At 37.9% G+C, this 25650-nt stretch overlaps 5 protein-coding genes across 6 annotated transcripts; 3 read left to right on the forward strand and 2 right to left on the reverse strand.

Moving 5' to 3' along the window:
• The first annotated feature begins 309 nt into the window (after positions 1–309).
• LOC121900016 (vacuolar protein sorting-associated protein 4B-like) lies at positions 310–8805 on the forward strand. Its single transcript, XM_042415883.1, has 11 exons — positions 310–517; positions 2183–2294; positions 2425–2575; positions 4110–4168; positions 4296–4415; positions 4504–4660; positions 4756–4904; positions 4988–5069; positions 5768–5987; positions 7035–7175; positions 7338–8805. The coding sequence occupies exons 1-11, from the start codon at positions 497–499 to the stop codon at positions 7437–7439; spliced, it is 1314 nt and encodes a 437-aa protein (XP_042271817.1). The 5' UTR covers positions 310–496; the 3' UTR covers positions 7440–8805.
• Positions 8806–8809: 4 nt separating this feature from the next.
• Positions 8810–14955, reverse strand: plekhb2 (pleckstrin homology domain containing, family B (evectins) member 2). Of its 2 annotated transcripts, none has more exons than XM_042415890.1 (8): positions 14537–14955; positions 13732–13782; positions 12766–12918; positions 12558–12660; positions 12351–12390; positions 11759–11827; positions 11006–11120; positions 8810–10331 (listed from the first exon to the last, which is right to left on the reverse strand). In XM_042415890.1, exons 2-8 carry the CDS (start codon positions 13766–13768, stop codon positions 10195–10197), a joined length of 654 nt encoding a protein of 217 aa, XP_042271824.1. In that variant the 5' UTR covers positions 13769–13782; positions 14537–14955; the 3' UTR covers positions 8810–10194. The 2 variants fall into 2 exon arrangements, with proteins under 2 accessions (XP_042271824.1, XP_042271823.1); XM_042415889.1 differs by having other exon boundaries at positions 11759–11845; positions 14537–14947.
• Positions 14956–15471: 516 nt separating this feature from the next.
• On the forward strand, positions 15472–20638 carry ing5a (inhibitor of growth family, member 5a). The gene is made up of 8 exons (XM_042415888.1): positions 15472–15736; positions 17187–17258; positions 17969–18135; positions 18536–18647; positions 18733–18832; positions 19026–19161; positions 19296–19357; positions 19502–20638. The coding sequence occupies exons 1-8, from the start codon at positions 15700–15702 to the stop codon at positions 19539–19541; spliced, it is 726 nt and encodes a 241-aa protein (XP_042271822.1). The 5' UTR covers positions 15472–15699; the 3' UTR covers positions 19542–20638.
• Positions 20593–22152, reverse strand: cep19 (centrosomal protein 19). Its single transcript, XM_042415891.1, has 2 exons — positions 21803–22152; positions 20593–21244 (listed from the first exon to the last, which is right to left on the reverse strand). The coding sequence occupies exons 1-2, from the start codon at positions 21930–21932 to the stop codon at positions 20904–20906; spliced, it is 471 nt and encodes a 156-aa protein (XP_042271825.1). The 5' UTR covers positions 21933–22152; the 3' UTR covers positions 20593–20903.
• Positions 22153–22573: 421 nt separating this feature from the next.
• pigx (phosphatidylinositol glycan anchor biosynthesis, class X) lies at positions 22574–24987 on the forward strand. Its single transcript, XM_042415887.1, has 6 exons — positions 22574–22770; positions 23278–23368; positions 23464–23599; positions 23746–23959; positions 24500–24600; positions 24709–24987. Exons 1-6 carry the CDS (start codon positions 22707–22709, stop codon positions 24844–24846), a joined length of 744 nt encoding a protein of 247 aa, XP_042271821.1. The 5' UTR covers positions 22574–22706; the 3' UTR covers positions 24847–24987.
• The last annotated feature ends 663 nt before the right edge of the window (positions 24988–25650 follow it).

Below are 25650 nucleotides of genomic sequence, written 5' to 3' on the forward strand. Positions count from 1 at the left end.
CCAATCCCTGTAGAAATGTGATGTGGAAAAAAAGTATCCAGTGCAAAAACACAGAATGGACAAAAACACAGAATGGACAGTGAAGTAGGAAACATCATGTATCCAGCAGTTCAACTTCTGAAATGAAATACATTTGCATATTTATAGATTCTAGTTTTTTTTTCTGGGAGAAGGAGTAAATGCTATTTTTTACAAGATAATTGAAATGTTTTTGTGGAAAAACCATATCAGACACACATTATTATTCAAAGTAGAGTATTTGATACACATCTCAAAACATGCCTGAGGGGTATCTTTAAAGATGACGCTGTCACGTGGCCACCGCGGAAGCGACAGGCAGCTTTTTGTTGATGCGGAAGAGAGACGAAAGCTTTGGGATGTTTTCCGACTGAAGTTGTTTTAAAATGAAACAAAAGTAACAGGTAACAGGACAAAAAATAGACATTACGAGCTTACAGTTGTATTTGAAGCGACAGACTACAGTTTGAGCGACGTCATGGCTGGTGGCAATTTACAGGTGAGTAAAAGTTTTAAGAAGGAAGCTGCTTCGTTACGTAAGTTTGTCATCAAGCGAGAGAAAAGCAGTTCGTCCTTTTAATAAACGAGCAAACAGCTTTTATTCACTTTAAATGGCTAATTCAAAGAGTGAAAGTACGTAAATGAAACATCTCGACCTTAAACATGAATTAAATTCAGTAACAAAATTTAAGTAGTAATAAATGGCTTTATTCGTGGTAATTAATAAGTATTTAATTAATGCTTTAGAGATCAGTTAATGATAAGTACAACTTTTGGGTTGCCAGGTTGTGAAAAATCACTCACTGGTGTTTTCCCTTTCGCTGTCGTGAAAAGTAACTAAGTACATTTACTCAAGTACTGTACTTCAGTATAATTTGATGCACTAATACTTGAGTATTTTTAGGTTACTTTCTATAACCTTCTAATCCACTTCAATTCATAGTAAAATGTCGTACTTTTTATTCCTCTACATTCATTTGACAGCTGTAGTTACTGAATGACTTTTTAAACTAAGGTTTTACATGAAATAATATACAAAATATGTGCTTATACAAAACTATGCACTGTTAAAAATTAAACCAGTGGTTCCCAAACTTTTTGTGACCCCTTATAAAAGAACAATGTCTGATTTGGGACACTTTGATGTTTTTAGATGTCTATGAGTTCCACCAAAGACACATTTACCGTCTAAAATTCTCACATGGTTTCATTTCAATACCTGTTAAAGCCCAGGTATTTTAAAGTATCTATTGTTTCATTTTTTTTAAAAAGTAAAGATTAAAGTCCAAAAAAATCAATATCAACAACTTTGTTTTGTTTGTTTTTTCACTTTCCTACCCTAATAATATTGTATAGGTTACACAACACTGGGGGGCATGTTGCTGTAGTTTTAGCTGTCAGCAGCCTCCTTAGGACACACTTCACATATTGCCATTACCAAAAATAATCATATCACAACTACTCAGATTTGCCCTCTATCTGAGGACGTCACCTTGGGTTTTGGGAAACAGTGATTGACATTTTTCACTATTTGGGGCATTTTATTGACTAAATGACTAATTGATTAATTGAGAAAATAATTGACAGATTAATTGATAATGAAAATAGTCGTTAGTCTATATAATCTAATAGTCTACATGTGACCCTTTGGAGGGGCCCACTGGACTAAACTACCCAACCGTATATAAAGTAGTTCACACATTACACATTCATTCGTCATTTTATTAACAAACCAACAATGTAATATATATATCAGTCACAGGGGCCATTTTTCTGCAAAAATACTTTTACTTTTGATACTTTATATATATTTTGCTGATAATACTTAGGTACTTTTACTGAAGTAGGACTGTTGTGCTGGTATTTTTAGTTAAGTAAATAATCTGAATAATTCTTCTACCACTGCCATCTCAGCACTACTTTCTAATAAGGCATATAACTACATTATTATCACATAAAAAGCAAAACATCAGCTAAATGGTTCTTTTGCAACCTGGCAACGCAAACATTATTTGTATTATTAGCTTCTAACTTATCTATAAAGTATTGGTAAATGATTTATCATGGCAATTAGCCATTAATAAAGCTATTAGTTACCACCGATAACAGGTTATTAGAAGGTTGTTCCTTAACTTCTTCTCTTTCATGTGTCTGTTGATATCAGAAAGCTATAGATCTTGCCAGCAAAGCTGCAGAGGAGGACAAAGCCAAAAACTACGAAGAGGCCCTCAAATGTTATCAGCATGCAGTGCAGTACTTCCTTCATGTTGTCAAGTGTGAGGATCTTGACTTGTGTCCTACCAGTGTTTGATTTCTTACAGCATTTGTGTGTTTTTATTTATTTAAACTCCACTTCTCTCCCACACACCACCATGATCTAAGTTACTCACTGTTTCCTTGCTGCAGATGAGACTCAGGGTGATCGAGCAAAGCAGAGCATCAGGGCCAAATGTGCAGACTACCTGGACAGAGCTGAGCAGCTGAAGGAATATCTGAAGAAGAAGGAGAAGAGTCCTCCATCCAAACCTGTCAAAGAGTCCCAGTCAGATGACAAAGGGTGAGAGTGAGCAATAAGACTGTGGAATGAGTCTATAAATATCCTATTGTTTGTTGCTTTAGCACTTGTTTAAATTCTGGTTCATGAGGAACAATTTCTACAGCATATCTGGTAACACTTTGTTCTAAAAGTCCTGTAATTTCCCAATAATTATGTTATTTAGTGCGTATAATAGGGAAAATGGAGCTCTGGGACAGTTGTTTGAGTTTTGTCAGTTTTGTTAAAGGTGCCCTGTGGAGTTTTCTTGTAAACAAAGTTTCTATTTACAGTCGGTGTTTCTCTCCAACACACATTGTGTGTATCCTTGAGGGCTAACGAACGTGTAAAATGCCTTTCCTTCCTCAAAAACATTTGCAATGCCAAATTTTTAAACATTTTGAAACCTGCATTGTTTACATCTACGTTTACTTGTTTGCAGTCTTCTACTTCCCTATATTTACTGGCACATTGCTTTGTTTCTTGGCATGTTACCGCGACCTATTAATCAGTGGAATGATGTGAAACCATTAATAGGAATGTGTATTGATAAGCATCATGCATTAGACAAACATAATTTGGACCTGCTCATAAAAACATTGCTCTATAGCTCTACTAGTGGTCAAAAACTCCACAGGGTACCTTTTAAGTTTAAAAGCAGTTCTTTATTTCCAAATGACTTTCATTGAAAGAGCTGCTAAAACCTTAACAACTAGAATAACTGACTGTGACCCATTTAAACCCACATAAACATGAATTTATTATTGGAAACTTTTTCCCCCAGATTTTTTTTAAATGTATGCCTTCCTGTAGACAGATTTGACATTTTTGCATGTTCAGCTGACCTGCTGTGCTAAAAGCTTCTCTAGGTTGGAAGTTTACCAATTGAACACTATCTCCATTTTCCCTATAATTAGTACCAACTTACAGAGTTTTTAAAGTAAATAAGTAAGGATTTATTTAATATTGCACTTTTTAAAACAAAAGTTACAAAGTTAAGAAACTTTCCTAAGAAATTACAGTTACAGCTTCTTTCCAGGAAGTTATTAGCAAACTATGGGACCTGTAAAATAAAGTCAAGTCAATTTTATTTATATAGTGCCAAATGACAACAGAAGTTATCACAGGGTACTTTTCACATAGAGCAGGTCTAGACTGTACTCTTTAATTTACAGAGACCCAACATTCCCCCAAGAGGGGACAGCAGCAAGGAAAAACTCCCCTTAAATGGGGAGAAACCTCGAGTAGAACCAGGCTTTAGGTGGGTGGCCATCTGCCTTGACCAGTTGGGTTGATAGAGAAAGAGGGAGGGGGAGAGGGGAGAGAGAGACACAGAGAAGCACAGCAACAACAATAATGACAATAACAATAATAATAATAATAATAGAAAAATGACTACTAATAATAGCAGCTGCAGTGGGCGTCAAGCTGGACAGCAGTCGGTCCACAGCCGAAGGTCTCCTGTGAGACGAGAAAGCACGAAACTTGCATATCCCTATAAAATACAAACCATTGTTCAGTGTGATTTGAATTAAATGATGATTTCATTTAATTTCAGGAATGAAAGTGATGAAGGGGACGACCAGGAGAAGAAAAAGTTCCAAAATCAACTCTCAGGTGAATGACACAGCATTGAATGAACGCAGACAGATAGACGCAGCAGTTAAATATGTTGTTTATTACTTTCAGAAATGAATACATGCTTTGATCTATAAGGTGTTTATCACACCCATCTCTCTTTAAGGTGCCATTGTCATGGAAAAGCCAAACATTAAGTGGAATGATGTAGCTGGACTTGAGGGAGCAAAAGAAGCTTTAAAAGAAGCTGTCATCTTGCCCATCAAATTCCCTCATCTGTTCACAGGTACAGGAAACAAAAGTCAACTTTAAACCTCCTGAACTAATTGTGCACATGTGAACAGTATTTAATTACACTGTATATATTTCTGTAGGAAAGAGAACTCCTTGGCGTGGGATTCTTCTGTTTGGCCCACCAGGAACAGGGAAATCCTACCTGGCCAAAGCTGTAGCCACAGAAGCCAACAACTCCACCTTCTTCTCCATCTCCTCTTCTGACCTTGTGTCCAAGTGGTTGGGAGAAAGTGAAAAGTGAGGCCCGGGTTCTTTACATGTTGATGAAACTGTGGATATCAGAAACTAATAATAAACATCTGTTATGTCTCCACCTCTCTCTCTCTCTCCAGGTTGGTGAAGAACCTGTTCACTTTAGCCCGAGAACACAAACCATCTATCATTTTCATTGATGAGATCGACTCCCTCTGTGGCTCCAGGAGCGAGAACGAAAGTGAGGCAGCGCGCAGAATCAAGACAGAGTTCCTCGTCCAGATGCAGGGTAAGCAAGAAGAGGTCTGAATAGTTATACTTTTGTCATTTGGTAACTTTTGCTAAGTGTAAGAAATGTTGTTCTCCTTGCAGGTGTTGGAAATGATAATGAGGGAATCCTGGTCCTGGGAGCCACAAACATACCCTGGACACTGGACTCAGCCATCAGGAGAAGGTTAGTCTCACTTAATCCATACATAATGAATCTCTGACCTTCAAACCACTGCCATCCATAGAGCCACACCGCTAGCATGGCTAAAAAGGTTTTTGACTGCATGTCAGCTGATCAGCTTTGTGTTTTCAACCATCCACTGCAGACTGAAATCTTCCCATGCTTTTTCAAAATTGAAGTTGTATACCTACCTTTGAAAGAAAAAGCCATCTGGACTCAGCTATCTTAAGCAAAGTGGTGAATTAGTGAATATGTGAAAAAGTGTGTTATGTATAGGATGTTTTATGACAGAATGAAACCAAAGCAAACCGAATCTAGACTCTAAACTGTAGATCTTGGTAAAAGTCTGGAAAAGTGTGTCTACATGTCTAGATATGGTTTCTAACAGCTGCATAGAGCTGTAACTGCTCCAGTGAACCTGGGATCTTAAAACAACTCTGTTTTTACTTGTGTATTGCAGCCTTTGATAGTTGATCACAACCTTAATGACAGCTTGACAGAAAACCAGTAGACCTCTCAGACATGGTCCTAAATTAGTTTTAGCACAGTCAGCAACCTTTTTGTTTGAGTCCAAAACTTCTTATTAGACAGAATGAATGTTGCAGCCTTTCACAACTCACAACACATCATCTTTTCAGTAGTTCAAACATCAGCTCAGTTGCCTTCAGAACGGCTGATTGAATCTTTTGTCTGTGTCTTAGGTTTGAAAAGCGAATCTACATTCCTCTGCCTGAGGAGCATGCCCGCTCCTTCATGTTCAAACTGCATCTGGGCTCCACCCCCAAAGAATTGACAGACGCAGACTTCAACACACTGGGCAAAAAGACAGAGGGCTACTCTGGGGCGGACATCAGTATTATCGTCAGGGATGCCCTCATGCAGCCCGTCAGGAAGGTTCAGTCAGCCACGCACTTCAAAAAGGTAAAAAAAACCAACAGTAACATGCTTGGTCCAATTTTCTTTTGGGAGTCCAGCTGAAATATAATATACTGTAACACTGTTAAAAAAAATAGGACAATAGATTACAATTAGAACCACTTTTAAAATTCTACAAGAATCACGGCAGAATGAGACTCGATTTTGACAAAAGTCATGTTAGTACCTGTCCACAAATGATCTTTGCTTGCAATTACATGACCACTCGTCTGGAAATTGTTAAAAGTCACCTCAGGAAATGAAAATAATAATCAGAGGTAGATGATGATGTGTAGGATGTGCAATTTAAGAGGAACATGGGGCAATTTATAAAAATGCCTAAATACTAAGCACCCACTAACATCACTCACCTAACATCTCGGTCCTCAGACCTTCATCAGGAAAGGTTCATATACAGACAAAGAGCATTCATAGTCTGTTTATGATCTGACGAACCCATAAGACTTTTGGAGTATTTTCATGTGTTTTCATTCTTGCAATTTTCACCATTTATGTTTCCTCATTGAGTACTTGCACCCAGGAACAATGCAACTCGACACCATGGCAACCAAAAGGGTTTTGTGAACAAACAGACGATATCAAACACAACTTTTTCCTACTCCAGCGAGCCGTATATGACACTGGCCTCGCCGCCTACATTTATAGACACACCTGAAGCTCTGGTCAGGCCTATCCAATAGCAGTGGCCTGGGAGTGGCCTTGGAAGCTAACAAGCCCACTGCATTTTGGGTGTTGAAGGTTTTCTACCTTTTGAGCAAAATATCGCAGCCATTTTCTCGGTTTTCTCTGGTCATAGGGCTCCAATTTAAAAAATAATTGCACATTTCTACTACATAGGTGACCTAGTTTTGATAAATCATCATATTCACAGCGGTGAATTTTTCCTTTAAGTACAAGTAGTTGTACATATCATAATGCTGCTTGGTGGAACTGGATGAATCGGTTACACCCAAACTGGGAGTCACCAGTCTGTTTAGTGTATCTGATTGTTTCTTTGAATCTTTACTTCTGTCCATCCACACACTTATTAAGGTTCGAGGGTCGTCATGGAATAATCCTGATGTTGTGGTGGAGGACCTGCTGACTCCATGCTCACCAGGTGATCCCAACGCCATAGCAATGACGTGGATGGAAGTCCCTGGGGAGAAACTTCTAGAGCCAATTGTGTGCATGGTGAGAGAAGAGTGTTTGGTGTCTAACTGCAGATATTCATTGGGGGGGCACACATGCATGTTTTATTTAACTCAAATATTTTTTAATAGTTTGTTCAGTTTTCTTATGAATACAGATGACTTACAGTGATCAGGATTGATTCTGACCTCATTTTCCTTGCAGGGTGACATGCTGAGGTCGCTGTCCAACACCAAGCCAACAGTGAATGAGCAGGACTTGGAGAAGCTGCAGAAGTTTACCGAAGATTTTGGTCAAGAAGGCTAATAATAGTCACACTCTGCTCATAAATACGACTGTAACTAACAATTATTCTCACTGTCAGGTATGATCTTGATAAATCGATTAATCTTTTGGTCTATCAGGTGTTGGAAAATGTTCATAACAGTTACTGGAGCTTAAAGTTCTTAGTTGCTTAATCTGATCAGTGGTCAAAAACACACAAAGTACATATTACATTAAGATGTGAAAAAAGAAAAGTTTATATCAGGGTTTAACTCGCTATGACAGCAGATGTTCGCAGTTCATATTCTATAATGAACTAGAACGATTAATCGAATTATCAAAATCTTAACTGATTACTTTTATGTTGACAAACTAATATTTTAATCAACTGTTTCAGCACTATTAATTTAACCATCCACTGAGGCTAATGTTTACATCCATACTCTTTATTTGCAATGTTTCGTATTTGTTTTGCTTATTGCTCTATTATTGGAAGCCTCCAACCAAAGTCATACTAATAGTCTTTATTTTCTCAAAGGAAATTTTGATTAAAGGTACACTGTGGAGTTTTTGACTTCTAGTGGCACCATGGAGCCATTTTTTATGAGGGAGTTTCTGTTTTGTTTGCTGTGCATGTGCGATGTGATATCATTCGATACATTTTAAGACCTTAAAGATGCACACAATGTGTTTTGATGAGCAGCACTGAATATAAACATGACTTTGTTTACAAGGAAACTCCACACTGCACCTTTAATCAGTATCATTGTACAGATGGTGATGGCTTCAGTGGGTAAGTGCACCTTTCCAACACTACATACCTCTTATTTTTGTCTAAGGAGAATTATATTGTGCTTAACAGAATTAGTTGTGTTTTTATAAATGGGAATTTATGCTTGAAATGTAGGAATGCCACTCTTTTAAATTTGTAAATAACCTTTTACTGGTTATTTTTGTTTGATTTTGCTTCAACCAAAGTTATCATTATCAGCTTCAAAAGGCCTTCTGGGTTTTAATTAAGTTAATCAGTTTTAAATGAAAATTAAATACTGCACAATAATTCATTTAAAAGCATTTTTTAAATCCAAATCTACTGACAGTTTCTATTATTTCATATCTCTCATTAAGTTATTTTGACACATTTTTTTAGTTGAGCTGGATTTCTAAAAAGGCTCTACTTTCAGTCTGTTACGTTATAAAGTATTTATATGTTCTGTCTATGTGCTCAAACTGTGCCTTTGGTTTTGAAATATTCTTATGTTCATGAGTTTCTTTTTGGGTTTGCAGAGGTTACTTATTGGTTAAATAAATAAAACATGTTATGATGTATTGCACTTTGTTTGTATCCTACATGATATGTTCTGTGAACAAAAGTCTCGGGGTGAAATAAACAACAAAAAAAGAGTCATTCATAACTTTGTGAATATTTTTAATTGTTAAAATACATCTTAGTTAATTGTCAGATATTTATATTTTAAATGCAGGGTAAATCATAATTTAATTAGTACATTTGATATGAGAAATATAACAGGTTTTCATTAAATTTTACATCTTCACACAATTTAAGACCTATAGAAAAATGACATCACATTACGCTGCTTGCACAAGCTGATAATTTGCAAAGATGAAATGAAACTGAAGAGATGTATAAGACTTGAGTCTTATACATCTCGTCTGTCAGTGTCATTAATAAAGATATTCAGTATGTTTGAAAAGCACACCAATGTTTTCTACTGAGTAGAAACTGCCATTCTAAGTGAATAAATGCAGTCATAATTACCATGAATAATGGGAAAATCTGACAATATTCAAGTCATTTGGAGTGAAAAATAAGTCAAGTCCAACTGAAATGTAACTACATCTTAAGAGACTGATTCAACTGATCAGTATTTGTACATAATGCACCGAGCCTACTGAAATATAAACCAAAATATCTATTCAAACACTTCAAATGAAATGAAATATGATCCAGCAGCTGCCAATGGAAAAATAACCGTAACTCTTAGGAGTGACGTCCCTTTTCACTTCAAAGCACATCGTGTACATGCCAGTGTTTCCTCACGTAGACTTATTTGTGGCGAAGACAACATCAGACATCCCATCGCAACCAGATTCCACCGAACAGGTACCTCAAAATGCTACAATGAAATTGATTTAATGCTTTGATTTAATTGATTTATTGCTTTATGTGTGCAATCGTCTTTACACAACTCTCATCCAAGCCAGCCTCCACCACAAATAACCTGAGAAGCCAAAGAAACACTGCTTATTCACAACCAAAACAGATAAATGATACATGAAAAAAGTAAAATAACATGAGGTACAGTACACAGATGAACACAAAACCTGTAAAAAAACAAAACAAAACAAAAAAAACACCTACTCATGACTATGTAGATAATTCAGCAAACATAAAGGACAAATGTGCTCCATGAAAGAGGAACAAACATGACTGAAATGTTTAACAGAGGACCTGAAGTGTACGTGAAAGGAGTAGGGTTTTTCCTGTCATTTAAATAACTCTTAAAAGTAAGTAATTTTTTGGTTAAGAACATTCATATTCAGACAACACAAAAGGGATGGGAGACTGCCACACAGGGCATCTGAGAAAGTGCTAACAGTATTTATATATAGGACACATAGGGAGTAAGTCGCCTGCTCATCACAATCATGCTTCATAGATGAAAATAGCCCAACAGAGACATTTTACTCCAACTCCTGTGATGGCACAGAGAGGAAGCCAAATGCTGCATAAACGGGGGAACGGTATGCTACGAGGTGTACGTTAATTAAAACACTAAAAGACAGAGAAGAGAGAGCCGAGTGCCAAACCGGTTGCCGCTCCAGCGAGCATGCCCAAAGCCACATCTCCTCCGTCGTCACGCTGGCGCTCCCGAATAACAACATGGTTCACTCCAGGCGCAGGGTACCCACCTACGAAACACAGCGATAACATGATATTAGAGTTAGCAATGCTGAATTCCAATTGAGGGGACATACAGCAAAAGTAATCCTTCATTTTACATAAACCACTTCTGACGCCTTTATCTGCTCTAATATTACACGATCAGGAAGGAAGAAGTTACTATCAACATCAGAATATAGAGGAGTTCAAAAAGTGATGCATCTATCTACATCTGTTTAGACTCAGCTAGTAGTTACATCTAATTAAAATCCAATATTAACACTAATACAACCATTTACATAATTAAAGGGAAGCTATACACCATTTGTTTTGTATCTGGTTTCACTTTTTAAATGTGCTACAAATGTTACAACAAAAGAAGACAATTTGGGATATTATCTGGTATGACTACAAGACTAGCGCACATTATTTAACCATGTTGAAATGATGTGTGAACGCCCCCAAGTCAGTATATCAGGTTGTTTTCCTGTTCTACCCGTTCTGATGATATTGTGAATGTGAATGTAATTGTGAATGCAGCATTAATGCTGCCTCAAAGAGCTGCCTGCTAGCATGGCTGGTTTATCTGGACATCAGTAGAACTTTGGAGGCTTGTTACGTTTTTTGCATTGTTGCATGCCATCTTACATTCAATATGAGGGTTTACTTCTGCACATTTGCTAAGAAATATGCAGTCTTTTACCTTGGTACTGATAAGGATAAGCAACAGCGTAGGGCTGCCCATCAGCTGAGTATACAATCTGTGTAGCGTGTTGGGTATGTGCTACATACTCTCCATATGGACCCGGAGCATAAACCTGGTGAAAGGTGACAGAAAAAAACCCATTAGGACTCTGTTGATCCTCAGTACAAACAAACCTTTCATATTATAGAGACTTATTTGATTCAGTGTTAATGTCACAAATACTGCTTTAAGTAACTTTTATCCACTTCTACTAAAACACCAGTAGATGGTGCTACTGCTTTCTTTTTTGGTTTTACCTAAGTCATAAGTTTGGTTTTCCCTTGTGAAGGATCATGGAATAGTAGCAAATATACTGTGACTACATGCATCACATGGTGCAAAATATGACTACAGCACAATCATGCATGTATGACATCACCTTCCTCAAGAGATAAACATTGAAAACCAATTTCCTTATCACCCATAACCACTTTAAAAAGTGCCTTGAAAGTGTTTTTCTATTTGTTTCTCTCTGCCTGAGATTTCCCCACTCAAACTTAAAATCCTAATCAAATATTTCCAATTTTTATGTGTCTTACACAATGTAACAGTCCATAGATTTACAGAGCTGAGTTTGACTAATTTATTGCAGGAGTAAGAAAAGAATGTGCTGAAATGTACAGTTACATTGCCAACAACTTTAAAACAATCTTATTTAAACTAAACTTTGAACTCATTTATAGCGACACGCATACTGTTCATGTCTTTTACCTGTGGTGGGGGAGCATATTCTGTGTAGGGGGGAGGAGCGGAGGCAATCACTTCCTGTGCAAAGCCGATCTGAGGAGGAGAGACAACCTAAAAATATAAAACAACATAAATGAAGCCACCTCATGATGTTTGGACAAATCTGAACAGTGGTTTCTGACAGGTGGGTTCTGATATAAACCCATTAAAAGCAGTTCATTCCATTATAGCGGTTACCATCATTAGCTACTTAAAAAAAAAAGTCCCTGTTGTGCAATCTTGTTTGCGTTTCCACCGCATCTGAGGAACCATGTACACAAGTCAAAGTAGCCAGTATCTGTATTTGACAAATCAGCGATAGTCAACCCTACAAACCCCACCCCCAACGAACAGAGTTCCTTAAAAGTCCCAGAGAAACACTATTGAGAAATAATAAAATATGACCCCCAGTCTTATGATCTAAAGCTGCCTTAGACCATTTTCTAACTCTGAGTTGAGTTTGAGTCACAGTTAGTCTAGTTAAATAAAATATAGATAGATTGATTTTACAACTTCCAGTTCATATTTTGATGGACAAAACAAAAGTCAAATAGTTTAAGATGTAGCAGAATCTCACCGCATTAATTCTGGCATCCTGGAGTGCCATGGTCCATGCCCTGCAACAAAAAGTGCCTTGGAATCAAAATCATGTCTCTTCTGAAAATACAAATAAAGAACATCTCAAAAGAAAACAATAAAGTTCACCAACATGTAAACAACAAGAGACAGGCCAAAGTAATTAAACAAACTTATATGATGACTCAGCATGTATGTGCTGTCTTACAGAGCATCATCTGCACCATCTGCACACAGACTGATGACCCGTCCATCTCTGCACACTATCTGGAGCAAGGCATCACGTGTCTTCCCCTCTGGAGGGTTGAGCTCTGAGGAGCCAAACAACGAGACAAACAGAGTTAAAAATATGAGCAAAAGTTCGTTAACACTGTAAATGTGATCCAGTGACATCATCATGTACAACTGACAAGCACCTTGACATGCAGCAGAACTGCGAATGTTGATGCAGTCGACCCTCATGTGGATGTCATCCTCCATGTCACGGCGTTGTTGATCATTATAGAACACAAGTCGTCCATCAGCCCACAAGTCAAACCAGTTCCTTTTCCAACGGCGCAGTATGGTACCTAACATGGAAATACACTACAGTCAAATTCAATCCAGACTGAATTTATATAACTATTATGCAGTATTTCTTACCAACTGTGGCAGCATCTTTACTGTCTGTAATCTGGATATCACACAATACTTGTTAAAGGGGACCTATTATGCTTTTTATGGATGTCTGTTCTTTATATGCTGGTATGATGTTGGATACCTATGTTAATTATGGTCAAATTTCCAAAACTTGAGGTTAACGTATGTAGAAATGCTCCCTGCAAGTCAAAAGTCAGGGCTTCAACCTTCCCCGCACGCTTCGTTTTTTTTCTACCTTGCTGACTAGCGGACGTCAGATCGTCACACATGCCCATAAACAGCCGTCCATTCCGTAGCCTTGGTTGCTAAGGTTGTTGCTAAAGTTTTTCCATGTGTTGTTTGTGTTCTTCACTCGCATATTTCAGATCAGATTCCAGTTTAAACATGTACAGATGTATTAGAGAAGCTGACATTTCGAGTACAGAATGAGAACAAGAAGTAAAATCCTACTACTATAGTTTGTTTCATGGTTTGTTTACGCAGCCTCCCCCAATCAGAACAGAGCGGGTTCACCAGGAGGGGGGAGCCTTAAAGAGAGAGTAGCTATAACAGCCTGTTTCAGACAGAGGCTGAACTCAGGGGGCTGCATAAAGAGCCAGTATAAGTTAAATAAGGAGTTTGTGAACTGAGAATCATGCAAAGCTACTCTAGTGGAGTCACAGAATAAAAATATAGAGCTGGAAATGAGCATAATAGGCCCCCTTTAAAAGTTGAAACTGCAGTGCCTGTGTACGGCTACTTACTTTGTCGATGGAGCCAACCACTCTTCACCATAGCCATCTTAGAGGCAACACCTAAAACAACAAAACATATTTTTAATACTGTATATTGGTCATAACGCTATATAAACTAGTTAAGCGATGATGACTGGGTGTGGCATATGAAAATAAAACCTCGTGACTCGCAGCACTATTGCTGTGTCCACACAGCAAAGTCCACACTGACATTTTAGGAACAATATAGAAGAGCTCTAACAAACGGAAACAATAGTCTTGAACGCTAATGACTGAGTTTATTGATCTTAAACACGAGATTTGACTTTGCAACCTAATAAAAGTTCATGAACAGACACGCTGACACCATATGGTTATTTACAATAACACTGACGTTAGTAGAAGCTATGTAGCTAGTTGTCAGAGCCAGAGCTTTCATGTTCTGTTCAAGCAAACACTTAGTCAGACAGTTATTTAGCTTTTACTCTAAATTAGCCAGCTAGTTAACCAAACCTTCATGTGACAATAGGCCTGTTGTGAACAGGTCATCCTCATTTGTTATTGATACAAGTTGAACTAACTGAGAAAGTGTGGTAACGTTATAACTGATGGCGTGAGCACAATAACCTCAGGACGCTTGAAGCAAACAATACGTTAACTTATGTTTTTTGTCTGGTATCAAACGTAATCGAAGTTAGCTAGCGTTAACTAACGTTGTTTGTATAAACATGTCAGTGCGAGATAACACATTAGCCCACTGTGTTCATAGTTGGCTAAAACGGGTCTTTGCAACAGAGAATAACAGTAACGTACACAGTTTGGTTAAGTTACTTACTTGATTATTTGTGTTTTTTAAGAAAATGTGAAGTCTTTGGTGAGGCTACAGACGACACGGGAGTGAGATACATACAAATAAGACGATGCCCTCCTCGTACAGAAAAAGCCTGACCAATAAACCGAGCGGAAACACACTGTCGACGTGCGTTATTTTGTCGTCGCTGGCTGCCGTTAAGCCCCGCCCGCTGAGCATCTTCACTAACGTTCCGTCTCTTTGAGGAGGGAGGTGTTTGTTTTGAATGACGTCACCTGTCAGCTGACAGCGCTGGAAAGTGCGAGCAAACGCAGTGAGGGCGCGCTCGTTTTGTCCTCCCGGTGAGCTCACATGGTGGGCGAGCCATGTGTAAATAACTGTAGTTCGTGGTATATACTGAAATTGAATAGACTGTTGGCCATCAGATAGTTTTATTAACATTTGTGGGTTGTCTTTTCTTTTTTTGTCTTTTTTGTCTTTAAAACAAGTGTTTCTCTGCTGACCGAAGTACGCACTAATATTTGAATAAGGTTTTATATTACGGTTTTTTATATTAAAAAAAATAATAAGAAGAAATACTTTATTAATCCTGGGGGGGATTTAAGTGTCACAACAGCACTGTCCAGCACACATCACACACAATAATATAATAAAATCGTTAAATTGTAAAATAGAGAAGATTATTATACATAATGTAGTAATTATATACATAGTATATAATAAAATGAGAGTAGTGAGATGCTATCCAGTGTGCAATGATTATATACATATGATGAAATATGATATGAAAAATAAAAGTAAATTATTTTTATTATTACATGGAATAGGTATCATATTCTTATCAATACTGAGGTAAATTGATTGATTTGAGGGAAATGGTTTAACCTACGCATTGTCAGAGATGAACAAGTGTTGGAGTTGCGACTGCGCATGCGATAAATAACCTCACACAAGCAAAAAAAAAAAAAAACAACTAAGTTGGAGCCTGCACGTTTGTATCATTCCGACTGCATGTGTGTTTGAATGAAGCGCACTCCTCCTATTTACAGTAGTGAGCATCGTTTCATTCCCGCCCAGAGAAGCTTGATTGTGAACGCCGGGCAACTCAGGGTGGCAAAACAAACCCGACAGCTCTCCGGTCAACAGAGCTAACGACGCAGGAGCTAAATAGCTAACGTTAACCTGAAATGGCGACGGCAATATACTTGGAACATTACCTTGACAGTGAGTATCCAGGGGATATATTGTACTGGTGCTAACATTTTAAACATCTTACGTGTGTTTGAGGTTTAGTTTGACTGCACCGAAGAGTTTTTCGCTTGGCGGATAACTGACAGATAGCAGGTCACTAGCTCGCTAGCTAGCGTTAACTGATTAGCATCGCGATATAGCTTTCGGTGGAATAAAGTGAGGCAAACTCTCCCTGTGTGCTGTTAGATGTAATCAGAGGCTACTGTCACTGCCTTAGTGTCACACATTTAACAGTTACAGCTAGCGGTTTGTGTCCCTTCCGTTATCCGTAACAGTGTAATAGTTAATAACTAGCAGCTAGGTAACAAGCAACTTGCAGTGTTTAACTATAAAAGGTTGTTTAAAGTGTTACAGCCGAACTCGACGGTGTAAAATTTGTGAATTGTATTCATCTGGTCCACATTTGTGTATGCTTTATAACAGCAGACACCATGCATTTGCAACCTGTTGCTAACCGCGTGTAACCGTTTACGCGCCGGGGCGCGGTGTTTGAAGTGCGTCACGTAACGTAATGGAAGCATGAAGTTTTGACACTCTTGTAGAGGACGCACAGTTTGCCCATGTCTCTTTTTTTCAGTGGTAAATATAATATTTATCACTATATAATATCCAACGTCTGCACAGACATCTCAAAGCATGGTTGGATCATGGATGCACAGACAAATACAGCTGCATGCTTGTTAAATGTCAGTGGTGGTGAATTTAATTGCTTACTTGCGAGGCAGCTGGATTCGCGAGATCACGACATCACGAGATGTTCACAGAACTCAATAAAAATAAAGTTCAAACTGGTATGAATGTATGACATTACACTTAAGTTTAAATTTATTTAATTCCTGTAAGTTACAATAATATGTTTCGTTTGTGTTGTATTGTTTAATTGATCTCCAATCATTTCAATTAATTCTAAAATTAACTCTCTCATAGCTTAAAAAAGTTTTTGGCCACAAGCTTACATAGACCTTACACCATGGAAAGTGAGTTGCTTTTGCAAACCATTGCACAGCATCCAGCAGACATGGAGCCATAATAGCATTTATTTGTAAATGTTGTGGAAGTGTTAATTGAAGTATTGTTTCTGAGCATATAGACTCAACTATGCACTACGAAAAGTGATCTAAAAGAGGTTAAAGAGCTCCATAGAGGAGCAGAATTGGGTGTAAATTCTGAGAATTTGGCACTGTGGGTAATGTTTTTACACTACATTGTTATTTAATAAAATGTTATTATTAAGGGATGAACTACTGCAGGTTTAATATTTCAAAAATACAGTATAGGACAGGCTGCAGTTATTCATCTTTACTTGAATATGATTTGAATTTTAACTAAGTAGGTATACTACATCAATTAGCTTAAAAAATAAGTGAAGTCTTACAATTGAATGTATCCTCCTTCATCTCCCTCATGTCCATCTCCCCTATAGGTATTGAGAACCTACCATGTGAGCTACAGAGAAACTTTACTTTGATGCGGGACCTGGATAACAGGACTGAAGGTAATAATTTAATCTCATGAAGGTATCACTATCCAAGTACTGAATGAATATGAAGCCCTTGCACCAGGTTTCACTGTAACATTTTTTTTCCCACTGGCCCACTTGGCCAGTAGATCAGAGCCCCTGGTATATTTTCACTGGCCTAGCAGCCAAAAACAACTCTTTTTCCATAATTCTGGTGATTTGTTATAACATAATATGTACAACAGTGAAGTTCCCTTTAGATTTGGTTGTTTTCCTTTAGTTATTGATATATAATGTTGATATATTACACAAATATGCAAATCACGATGCATTTCATCAGTCACATGCCTTGAAAACGATGACATCTCCTAAAACAAGCTCATTTCACAGACTCTGATTGGTCTTGAGCCCTGCCTTATACACCCATAGTTTGCCTGCACGGGTGTTTTCACTTAGTTTGCATGATTAGACCTCCTCTCAGGTCAGTGTGAGCAACCTACACCATTATGATTTTTATTAGTTTATGAACTTTGGTGACTTCATGTTACAAACTGTCCACTCATTGTTAACCCGAGTAGAGGTTTAACAGATCCTTTTCACTACAGGCATTGTGACTTGCAACAGCCACTAATAACATTAATGATGGCTCAGTTACATGGTTACACGATGATCATTGATCCCTCACAAGAATTGTACCATCAACAATATATTTCCAGCACTGTAACTATGCTGTTGTTGTTGTGCAGAAAAGAAAGGAGAGATTGACAAACTGGCTGAAGAGTACATACAGAACGTGAAGAACCTGGCCTCAGAACAGAGAGTGGAGCACCTGCAGAAGATCCAAAATGCGTACAGCAAGTGCAAAGAGTTCAGCGATGACAAAGTCCAGCTTGCAATGCAGACCTACGAAATGGTCAGTCTGAACCACTGTCAACTCATCACAGTTGCTCAATAGTGAGAAATTGCTGCTTTTTGTGTTATATGTGATAGTAGGCTGAAGCATCTGAAGACGCCACCTTGGGTTTTAAGATATTGTGATGGGCTACAATTTTCTGTAATATTATAGACCCATGATTAATCAATTAGTCAAGAGAGTAATTGTAGATTAATCAATCATGGAAATATGTTTTTTGCAGCCCTGTGTCAAGTTTAATTGTAGTCAACATATAGTCAATTCAGGGCTGAAGCAAAGACCATAATAAGCATTTAAACTCACACTTTCTTTTAATTTATGTCTTTTCTTAATAGTTTAATCAGTTTGAAAATGAAACGTACAGTCGTGTTTTAATCTACATGAAACCTTTTTCCTGCAGGTGGACAAACACATCCGCAGACTGGATGCAGATCTGGCGCGGTTTGAGAATGAGCTAAAGGAGAAACTGGAAGTGAGCGGCTATGAAAGTACAGATGGAAGATCATTGAAAAGTAAGTAGTGTAACTGAAAGGCCTTTATCAGAGAACAACATAGGACCCCTCAGTGCACATCTGTGAATGTGAATATTTTCCACAGAGGGTGATTCTCGGGGGCTGAGAGAGAAGCGTGGATCCAGGGGAAGAGCAAGGAAAGGTTCTGATGAAGACTCTCCCAGAAAGAAAAAGATGAAAAACAGGTAACTTTGGACTGGTGGCTCAGTCAGGCCAAGAGCTCTCTAGATGCAGCTCTCAGAGCCTCAACTGCATGTTTTTTTTATCAGACCTGAAAATCTATTAGTCACAGCCGGTGTTTCATAACATTGTAGATATTGCTTCATTTTAATCATGTTTGGTTCTAATCATGCTCTCTGTGTTATGTTGGACTTTTAGCCCAGATTTGAGTGACGCCCTCTTGCCTATGCAACCATCAGACGTTTTGGACATGCCAGTTGATCCCAATGAGCCTACTTACTGCCTGTGCCATCAGGTGTCATACGGAGAGATGATTGGATGTGATAACCCAGATGTAGGTTTTCATAACTTTTTTTTTTTTATTTTGCGAAATTAAATTTGACAAAGTTCTTTTATGTCAGAATCTGTTGACTGCCTCTTTTGACTAAAGATTTAAAATACTGACATTGTTTTCATCCTTGTTTTCAGTGTCCGATTGAGTGGTTTCACTTTGCTTGTGTTGATCTCGCCACGAAGCCCAAAGGAAAATGGTAGGAGCCTTTAATTAGTGAAAGGAGGTTAAACTATGTGTTGTTTGCTTGCAACTGCTTGTCATAACTCATGCAGATAACTCATCATTGTCCTCAGAGTCTAAACATCTTTTTTTTTTCTCTCCTCTCTCTCATATCTCTCAGGTTTTGTCCGAGATGCACCCAAGACAGGAAGAAAAAATGAGATTTCTTATTTTCAGAAATACTTAACTAATACTGTATGTATTTTTGGTGTAGTTTAATCGTGTAATATATATATTTCAGTTCCTATTACTCTCCATAGAAATGGTGGGTCATACAGCGTTTTTTAAAAGGCCTAATCCGGAATTGGAGTATAGCTACACTTGTGGCACCATTATCCCCATCTACTGGCTTCACTGTGTAATTGGTTTTAAGACAGCTATCTTTGTCCAATAGCTTTAAAATAATCATATCACCTATATGTTATTTGTGTACTCTGGGTAAATTTCTCTGGGCAGTGAAGTTGAAGTTACACAAATGATCACCCATCAGAAAGTCATGTATTGTATATATGTCAGTAACATACTCAAAGATCCCGGATTGTGGCTTTAGCATACTTGAAATTTCAATTTTATAAAGAACTATTTTTTAAACAAATTAAAAAGCCTGCTGAGAATTTACGATTTTAAACACCTAAATCCTTACCAAAAATTGTGGTGGTAAAAGGAATTGTGTGTCAGATTTTTCCGTTACCTACCTCCTTAGGGAACACATCAGCACTGCATAAATGACTGCAATTGATACCCGTGTAAAAAAAAAAAAAAAAAGAAAGAAAATTAGTTATGATTAGCTTAAACCAAACTAGCAAAGTAATGTAAATTCATTGTCTGATTCTAACAAAACTTGCGACATTTTTGAATGTATTGTGGTACTAATGGTCAGTCAGTCAGTGTCTCTGAATGAGGTATTTAAGCACTTTGAAAGAAATTTTCCCCTGAAGAGGTTTGATACTGCAGGTGTGGTTTTATGATAAAGTTAATCTCACTTAAAACTTTGCCATAGTACATCAAATCAAACCATATGGAAATATATATATTTTGTATATGAAACTATTTTGTGGACACAGTTTTTTCCAAAGATATATTTGTTGTATTGATTACTTATTGGTGAACTCTCAAATTTTATTTAATAGGATTTTAGCATCTTCTTTCATATTCAACTGTGAACATTACTCATGTAGGTATAAGCCACAAATAAAAGAGCCAAAGTCTTTGTATTTTGTAAATTCAGTATTTTATAACAAATAAATATCTACTATTATTCATGTATTATTTCTTTCATTGCAGTGTGAAATGGAATGTGTGTTTTAGAAAAAAAAGTGCAGTGCATTGACACCTTGGTGGTTTAAATGACTAAAGGGCATTTCTGTCAAATGGGCACAAAACACTGGTGTCACTCTAGTCTTCAGTTCAGCTTCTACATTACACATTGTAATCCACCTCAGAATCTATTTCACACAAAATCAATACATCTGATAGTTTGCAGTCTACATTCTTTTCAAGGTCTGGGAAAGGGTTGGAGAACTTTAAAATCCATCATCAGACTCTTCATCCCAGCTGCACTTTTCTTTGGTGGTGAAATCCACCTCCAGGTCGTAAACAAAGGCGGGATCGTCTTTGCGCCTCCGGTTCCTCTCAAACAGTCCGTCCATTTGGCCTTTCTTGCGAGCCAGCTCATCGTCGTCCAGTTTGTTCAGGTCTTCATCGGGGTCCAGCTTGAATGAGGCAAGGCTGTACTCCAGGCTGAAGCCCTGCATGTGATCTCGCAGGATGATGTGAAGCTTCTCCAGTTGGCTCTGAGACACACCTTCCAAGTAGTCTCTGTGCCGAGGATTGTTCTTCAGTCTTTCAGCAGCCACGCTGTAGTCTGGAGGGTAAAGAGAGGAGACACTGTGGTGTCGAGAACTCAAACTGCTCTGTGGAAGCAAGAGCCTACATGGCTGGAATGACCTGCTGCTGAGTTAAAGATGAGTTATTGACCCCTTATTCATCCAGCTTCGTGTGCAGTATGTATGTATCCTTACAGTTTATATTTTACTTTTCCATATTAATTTACAATAAATTAGATTACAGTTAATCTGGAGTTTAGGGGGAGGGGGTTGAGGATCTGGAGCCCATTGGCAGTGATAATCCAACCTAGCATTCAGTAAATAGTTATAACTGAATATAATTCATTAGTGAAATGGTGATTTAATGAACCGTGACCACACTGAAAAAGAGAACTTGTGGTGGTGATGAGAGGTGTTGATTTTAGGGGCCCACATCTGGAGGGGTCCAGTGGGACTAATTATTATTTTAATAAGAAGAGGAGAGAATATCTGGGCCTTGAATTTGTAGTTACTGTCTATTCTGATACTTTATTGCATGGACTGGGAGATTTCTATGGTTGTGTAAAATAAAAGAGAATATGTGTGAGTCATCTTACCAGAATATTTGGAGAAGTTTCGCACAGGTATTACTCTTTTCCGCACCTTGTTGGTGTCCTTGTGTTCATAAATGAGGATGATGGCTGGAGGGCTGAACTGCACTCCGCACCGCTTCGCCTCGAAACGCATCTTCTATTTATCTCAGTAAACTGAGTTTAAACTGGTCTCTACTGGGAGCTCAGCGGTAACAGACTAAAGCATTTAAACATAATCATTCATGCCTCATACGGACATTAGAAATAGGAATCTGAATCAAGAACTTCGCTAAAATTTGCGATTCCAGACTTGAGTTGATTAAATGATGCCTACCGACTGTCGGTGTCGAGCCTTTTCGTCTTCGCTGAAGCCTGCCTACATTTACGGTAAACCAATTATTTTTCCTAGGATGGCGAAGTCATGACCCGCCCTACTCTGCCTCTGATTGTCTTACCCTGATATTCTTACCTTAATCCTAACCAATCCAACTCCTCATGCCTGAACCTAACCAACCCAACCAACGAAGGCACCGAGTACTAGCCAATCAGAGGCAGAATAGGGCGGGTCATGACTTCGCCATCCTAGGAAGAAAATATCGCTTCTTGCACTATTATGTTTGTTCAGTTTATGTCCTTACGTCTTATGTTGTGCATTTTATGTCTTGTACTGACCACCAGTTTAACTGTTGCACCATATTCTCCTGGGAGACGGTATTTCATCCCAAATGTATACTTATGTATGGATAAAGAAAGTCTGTGTATTTTCTCTTTTTAGTCCGGCATCATCGCAGCTCCCCCAGAACTACAAAAGGGTCCTTCGAGGCTCTCTTCCGGAAACAATTCAAAAGGGGAGATGAGATATTTGTCGCTAAATAAATAGAGTAAACAGGCTGTAAAGAGCTCTTTAAAAGTCACTATTACCAGTTTGATGTATTTTGTACTGTTCTCTGTGTTGGCCTGTTTACTGACATGTCATTGTTTCATCGAAAAGGGTAAGATATAATGTTAAACTTCCTAGCTGAAATAATAATAATAATACACAGTATAATAATATAGTAATGATAATCACAGATTGCTTTTGTGTCACCAAAACCTTTCGCTTGTTTTCCAAGGGTGGGGATTTCTGTAGTCTAATGCAACAGAAACGTGTCTTTTTTCTTACTATGCATAAAGAATCACAGAGTGACATGAAGGATTAAGTTTAGAAATAAATGTAAAACACGTAAAACAGCGCATCATCTTGGGTGGGTCTTAAATTGTGGCTTTGCTGTTTAACCAAAAGACTCATCTGATGATCTTCACAGAAATTGCTGCACATATATAAATTCATTTATAATTAGTTTCTCTGTCCAAACATCCAGCATATTTATATTTGATTGTGCTCATCTTTTTCAGTGATTTGTAAAAACTAATTAACTAATAAAACTAATAAATAATTGCGTTTCTGTGCTCTGTCTAGTCTTATGGTCTTGACCAATACAACCGACTTATTTTTGTAGGTGAGAAGAATGAGAACCATTGTGGTTTCCTGAAGCAGTGGCTTGAAACCACAACAGTGTCAGTGGAGATCGGCAAGAAAGGTTTTCACAGGTTTGGGCTGTGTATTTTCTCAAGTGGCACAATAATCATCTTCAAGGCTAGTTGATGAGTGGAATGAGTAATGATTTCTGTGTTATATGTTTTAGGGAGGTGGTAACCACAGTAGAGCTGAGCCCTGATGTGCTCAGTGATGTCAGAGTTTTGCTGGTTCACAGATGGCCCAGTGGTGTCTACGTTGATCCATATCAGCTGGCATCCCTGAGTGATCACAGTGATTGGCAGGTTAGATTTAATTACAAAATTCTTGTAACCTTTCATATAACAAACAACTGAGCAGAAACAGCACAATATTTTTGTAGAGATAAATGTTACAAACCACAATCATCTGCACTATGTGTTCATATATTGATTGTATTTACCTCTGTAAGATATTACTAGATTCAGCCATTGACCTGGAGGTGCCTGCTCACAAGACTTCAGGATTTGTCACCTATGTGTATCCCACCCTCAATGACCGAATCCCCAGACTGCTAAAAGTAACAGTTCCGATACATGGCCGCTATCATGAGCCTTCATTTGTTGGGAAAACATTCACATCTGTTGAAATAGAATCTCCAGAACTGCTGCTGCGGACAGAAAAATGTAAGTGGATCATCTGTATTCTAGTAGTCATGTATGTCTCTGTTCTCAGAAACAAGTAACCAGAAATGTATATCACATAACTCCAAAGTTTTGTGCTGCGAAACTAACATTAATCCTTCACAACATGCTGTGACTTCAGTGTCCAATTCTGACAACTGGAAAGGAAAGTTAAAATACCTGATTATCCTTCTGATCAATATTTACATTAAGTTTGAGTTTGAAGCTCATCATCAGAATGTGTGCAGTGACTTACAGCTGTAGTGTTAAAATGTGTTGACACATTTGATTGTTTTTTCCTCCATTTCTGTGAATTTATATTATAAAGGAACTCACAACTCTAAAAGATAATATGATCGCCTGATGTCATTGTTGATCCTACTGTATTAAGCTTTTTGGATTTAGTTTTTATATCTAAATCTAATTCAAAACTAAAAAAAAAAGAGGCAGTATTCACATTTTCCTCTTGTCTATGAAAGAATGTAGCTGACAGAGCCAGGAAATGATTGTTTACTGTAATCTAAAACTCTGTCATCCTTTAAGGTACACAGCTGAACAACTCAGAGCCTCATACAGTTGTGAACGCCCCCTGCACTGCCGACAATTCAAGCACATGTCTGTGGGTTAAAACCCAGCGTCAGCAGGTGGTTTTCCAGAAATCATATAAAAATCTTACATGGAATGTGAGGATATGTAACTTTTACTCCATTTTTTTTCCCCTTTTCACTTAAAAAATATCTTTTATCCTGTAGGGGCGGGGCCACATGAGTTTACAGTTTCCAGTTGGTGACGGGTCTTTGGTGACGCCTGTATGCGGTGGAACTCTTCTAGTCACAATGATCTGCTGTGCTGCACTTTCCAAATTCATGTGGAAACATCGAATCATTTAAACAGTGATGGTCAGCATGCTTTGTGCTAAACAACTCATGATTTTATAATTATATGATTCTGTTTGATACCAGGATCAGTCTGAGATATTGAGTTTAAAACTGTTCAACATCTATTAGATTCAACAGAATTCAGAAAACTCAGTTAGTCTGCTTCTTGGAACCAGCTCCGTTTAAGCAAACATTTGTTTTGGTCACTCCTTTGCTTTTTATGCAACACTGACCTTCTCCTGTTATAATCCTGACTCCGAAGTAGGAACACAGCCCAGAGCATACTGGAAGATCATTTATTTACTTAGTGTGAGACACTAAACTCAAGAACGTCTCTGGTCACCACCTCTCACGATGTTAGGAAATCCTTTATCCCAACTGCAAACAATGTTTTACACTCCATTACATAAAATGCAAAAATATGCTTGCTCTATTGTGTGTGCTCTGTGGTGATATTTTTCCTGGTGAACTAAGGACATGTTCCGTCCTATGTTGACATTTAAGTTTTCTTCTATTATGTTCTGACTTTTGTCAAAAAGGTCATAAAGTATAATTGCAGAGTCATAAAACTGCATATGAACACAGAACCACAGATAAGGCTGGTTAAAAAATACTGAAGTAATGATACTCAGCCACATGGTACTTCCTTTATAAAATCCTTTATGTTGAGACTGCATTAAAAATGGGTATGTAAATAAGACTGCTGTAAATATAATGTATATAGCAGGTGATGCTAACGATGATATTTGATGACATTTTTTCATAGTTTGCCATAATCTACAATAGAGTCATAGGTCATGATCAGCTACAGAACAG

Source organism: Thunnus maccoyii, chromosome 7 (assembly GCF_910596095.1).
Source record: "Thunnus maccoyii chromosome 7, fThuMac1.1, whole genome shotgun sequence".
NCBI classification, from domain to species: Eukaryota; Metazoa; Chordata; class Actinopteri; order Scombriformes; family Scombridae; genus Thunnus; species Thunnus maccoyii.